Source organism: Oncorhynchus nerka, linkage group LG14 (assembly GCF_034236695.1).
Source record: "Oncorhynchus nerka isolate Pitt River linkage group LG14, Oner_Uvic_2.0, whole genome shotgun sequence".
Lineage (NCBI taxonomy): Eukaryota > Metazoa > Chordata > Actinopteri > Salmoniformes > Salmonidae > Oncorhynchus > Oncorhynchus nerka.
The window spans coordinates 29,422,184-29,426,068 of record NC_088409.1 but is presented as its reverse complement, the minus strand read 5'-3'; the positions used below and the strand labels follow the sequence as shown (position 1 = coordinate 29,426,068).

Below are 3,885 nucleotides of genomic sequence, written 5' to 3'. Positions count from 1 at the left end.
ACAAGTTTGTATCTTTTTTTAAGGGGAAACATATCTTAGCACAGGAACATGAGGTTTCAAGAGATTGAACATTGTTCATAGAGATACTTTTCAAGGCTGCACACAACCAACATGTTGAATGGAAGAAAGGGTCTATTGACAGACACTTGTCTTACTGCTGAATCTCAGAAGTGTCTGGGCAAAATGTGAAATTACATGTGTTGCAGATTACTTTTAAGTATAGTATCTTTCAGTCAGAATGCACTGATTCTTTCTCTGGCCACCATGATGTTTTTAACCCATGTGACATACTGGTCAGCTGACCATTCATGTTGACCACATTAACATCCCATACCTATCCCACAATGCATCATAAACAGAGACGAAATGAATGTTTGGTCTTTGTGCAGTTTGTTTTATACATGTTATGCATACTGTCTGTATTATGTGTACAGATCTTCATGTCTTTCATATCCTTATAAAACTGTGCTTCTACATCTGCGTTGCTTGCTGTTTGGAGTTTTAGGCTGGGCGTCTGTAAAGCACTTTGTGACATCGTCTGATGTAAAAAGGGCTTTATAAATGCATTTGATTGATTGATGTGCCCCCCATTTATTAGTTGAAGAGACACTTGTTAAATAAAAATCATTGCCAATCAAACTCATTGTCCAGAATAACTTCTAACTTGTCATTGCATGGATTTATTGGCCTCTTTAAAAATGAGCAGGTTGACTTCTTACTGTAGCAAATCAAATGCATAATATAACAACCCACAAATATAGTTTTATCACAAAGGTATCTTTATTTTTCAGGTTATTAAAGCAAGCCATGTTTATTAAAGCAAGCCATAACAATTACACAGAGATGACATCAGTCTCTTCAGAGAGGTGCAATATAACCTTTGTGTCTGTCGGCACAACGCACGTGTCAGCGTCACAGCAACCGCGTCACCAGGCAAGACAGAGCAAGAAGAGTGATGGGGGGCGTGGGGGGTCTTAGACAGGCAGGGTCAGAGGTGTACAGGCTTACTACTGCTTGGGGAAGGTCTCGTCAACCTTGGCCTTCATCTTGTCAAACTGCTCAGTGAACCAGTTCCTGGAGACGGGGAGACAGACACACAGTGAGTCATTTCAGTCTTGAATTATTTCAGAGTACTAATGTAGATCTCCAATTCATTTAATGTTGGGTTATGTTTTGGGGTGTGTGTGTGCGCGTGTACTTGGTCTTGGTGGCGAACTCGCTGTCCCCAATCTTTTCAAATATGTCCTTGGTCTTGACGGTCAGGTCATCAGTTAGTTCCTTCATCTGATTGCCGAAGGTGGTGAAACGCTCCTCAATTGTCTTCTCAGCCTCCTGAGCCTCTGTAGAGAGAAAGGAGGCAGGGTTAGAACTATAAACAGAAGGACAGAGTGTAGAACTATAAACAGAAGGACAGAGTGTTAGAACTATGAACAGAAGGACAGAGTGTAGAACTATGAACAGAAGGGGAGAGAGTGTTAGAACTATGAGCAGAAGGACAGAGTGTTAGAACTATGAACAGAAGGGGAGAGTGTTAGAACTATGAACAGAAGGGGAGAGTGTTAGAACTATGAACTGAAGGGGAGAATGTAGAACTATAAACAGAAGGACAGTGTGTTAGAACTATGAACAGAAGGGGAGAGTGTAGAACTATAAACAGAAGGACAGAGTGTTAGAACTATGAACAGAAGGACAGTGTTAGAACTATGAACAGAAGGACAGAGTGTTAGAACTATGAACAGAAGGGGAGAGTGTTAGAACTATGAACAGAAGGGGAGAGTGTAGAACTATGAACAGAAGGGGAGAGTGTTAGAACTATGAACAGAAGGGGAGAGTGTAGAACTATGAACAGAAGGGGAGAGTGTTAGAACTATGAACAGAAGGGGAGAGTGTTAGAACTATGAACAGAAGGGGAGAGTGTTAGAACTATGAACAGAAGGGGAGAGTGTAGAACTATGAACAGAAGGACAGAGTGTTAGAACTATGAACAGAAGGACAGAGTGTTAGAACTATGAACAGAAGGACAGAGTGTTAGAACTATGAACAGAAGGGGAGAGTGTTAGAACTATGAACAGAAGGACAGAGTGTTAGAACTATGAACAGAAGGGGAGAGTGTTAGAACTATGAACAGAAGGGGAGAGTGTTAGAACTATGAACAGAAGGGGAGAGTGTTAGAACTATGAACAGAAGGACAGAGTGTTAGAACTATGAACAGAAGGGGAGTGTTAGAACTATGAACAGAAGGGGAGAGTGTAGAACTATGAACAGAAGGGGAGAGTGTTAGAATTATGAATAGAGAAGGGAAAATAGTCAGGAAAATGAATAGACTGAGGGTTTCATCATGAAGAGAGAGAGGTAGAGAGAGAGAGAGAGAGAGAGAGAGAGAGCGAGAGAGAGAGAGAGAGGGGGGTAGAGAGAGAGAGAGAGAGAGAGAAGAGAGAGAGAGAGATAGATAGATGGTACATGTGTGTTCATAATAATACATTTGTAATTGATGTGTATTTGAGGCCAGACTTATGCATTCAGTAGTAATGGATTTGTATAGACTAGTATCAAGTGTATTTGTGTGTGTGTGAGGCTGTGTGTTTGTGTACATGCATGTGCATGTGTGTATGCATGCGTTTGTGTGTTTGTGTGAGAGAGAAACATCACACACGTGTCACCAGTGAAAATGCGTTAGTATTGACGCCAGTATTGAGGGAGGGGAATGAGCAACAAAATGACTAGATAGAGTGAAAGTGTAATGGCTGCCTAATAGGGTAGGGCTTCATACCTGTGTGTGCAGCGAACACAAGCATCAACACGGCAATGGCAATGGACAGTTTCATCTTGACTGTTGGCTGCAAGGGAAGGACATTTAGCAACAAAACACCCTGCCTTTAATATCCTCCATCATAAAAAGGTTTGCATGATGAGTTAGTTATGAGTTCAAACAAAATCATAGCATTATGCCGTCAGGGTTTCATCAGGAGCTGTGCTAAACAAGGGAAATGTAAGCCATCCTAAACAATTACTATTGTTGTAATAAATGATCAACAGCTGTTTTGTTAGTGCGGTCAGAACAGTGGACAGCTCCCTCTGCGTTCTCTAGCCTACACACAACTTCAATTAGTGACTTTACATCAGCAAGAAAAAAAGACTGATAGCCTTACATTTTAGATTAAACTCGACCTGCATTTGATTAAATTAGTAAACTAACATAACAATTGTTTCTATTCATATCTGTCCTGAGCATTGGATGGGGTTCAGTAACAGAAGGTAGGCTGGATGTCTTTCCCGCTTGTATAAACTACACCTAGATGTCGCCACAATACCGCAAACAGATTTTGAGAGACTGGTATGGATTTATGGAAAGGTATAAAATAAACAACTACATTGGCGGCATTCACGTACATTTATTTGGAGTAAATAAACTAATGGACAAAAGTCGCAGATATACCGGCCTAAGTGTTTGCTCAGATAAGAACAAAAACATACAAAGATAGACATTTGAAGTAATAACAATGAAAGGAAGTCTCTAGAAATGCCAGTGAAAAGTAGGTTCATCTTACCTGTTTTCCGTCTCAGAGAGAAAATAACCTGAGTTTGTCTGACAGACTGACTGGAGTCCCTCTATATATCCCAGAACGCTGACGTAATCAGTAGTCACCACTTCTGACCTATGGTGACCCCGCATCGCACAATGAAGCAAGCACCAAGAGTGGCCTACTCCCACCTTCTCCTCCAGATTAACCAACACTCCCCCTTCTCCCTTTTTCAGAGAGCCCAGCTGAGGTATGGTCCATGTCCTGTCTTGTTTCAAACCACACATGATCACGTATTTAATCTGATTTTGTGGGAATGTATTTATTTGACTGGATCTGTAATTCACAGTCTGATCTGGGGGGG

At 41.2% G+C, this 3,885-nt stretch overlaps 1 protein-coding gene across 1 annotated transcript; it reads right to left on the bottom strand.

Annotated features, from left to right (window-relative positions):
• Window positions 1-758: 758 nt before the first annotated feature.
• LOC115140869 (apolipoprotein C-I-like) lies at window positions 759-3,638 on the bottom strand. The gene is made up of 4 exons (XM_029679305.2): window positions 3,549-3,638; window positions 2,771-2,837; window positions 1,199-1,340; window positions 759-1,074 (listed from the first exon to the last, which is right to left on the bottom strand). Exons 2-4 carry the CDS (start codon window positions 2,823-2,825, stop codon window positions 1,008-1,010), a joined length of 264 nt encoding a protein of 87 aa, XP_029535165.1. The 5' UTR covers window positions 2,826-2,837; window positions 3,549-3,638; the 3' UTR covers window positions 759-1,007.
• Between the last annotated feature and the right edge of the window lie 247 nt (window positions 3,639-3,885).

Bases quoted from the DNA above. Each gene is read 5' to 3' on its own strand.
- LOC115140869 (XM_029679305.2), bottom strand. From the start codon at position 2,825: ATGAAACTGTCCATTGCCATTGCCGTGTTGATGCTTGTGTTCGCTGCA. The intron at 1,341-2,770 runs GTATGAAGCCCT...TTCTCTCTACAG, and splicing joins TGTGTTCGCTGCACACACAG to AGGCTCAGGAGGCTGAGAAG. The intron at 1,075-1,198 runs GTACACGCGCAC...CCCCGTCTCCAG, and splicing joins GAGTTCGCCACCAAGACCAA to GAACTGGTTCACTGAGCAGT.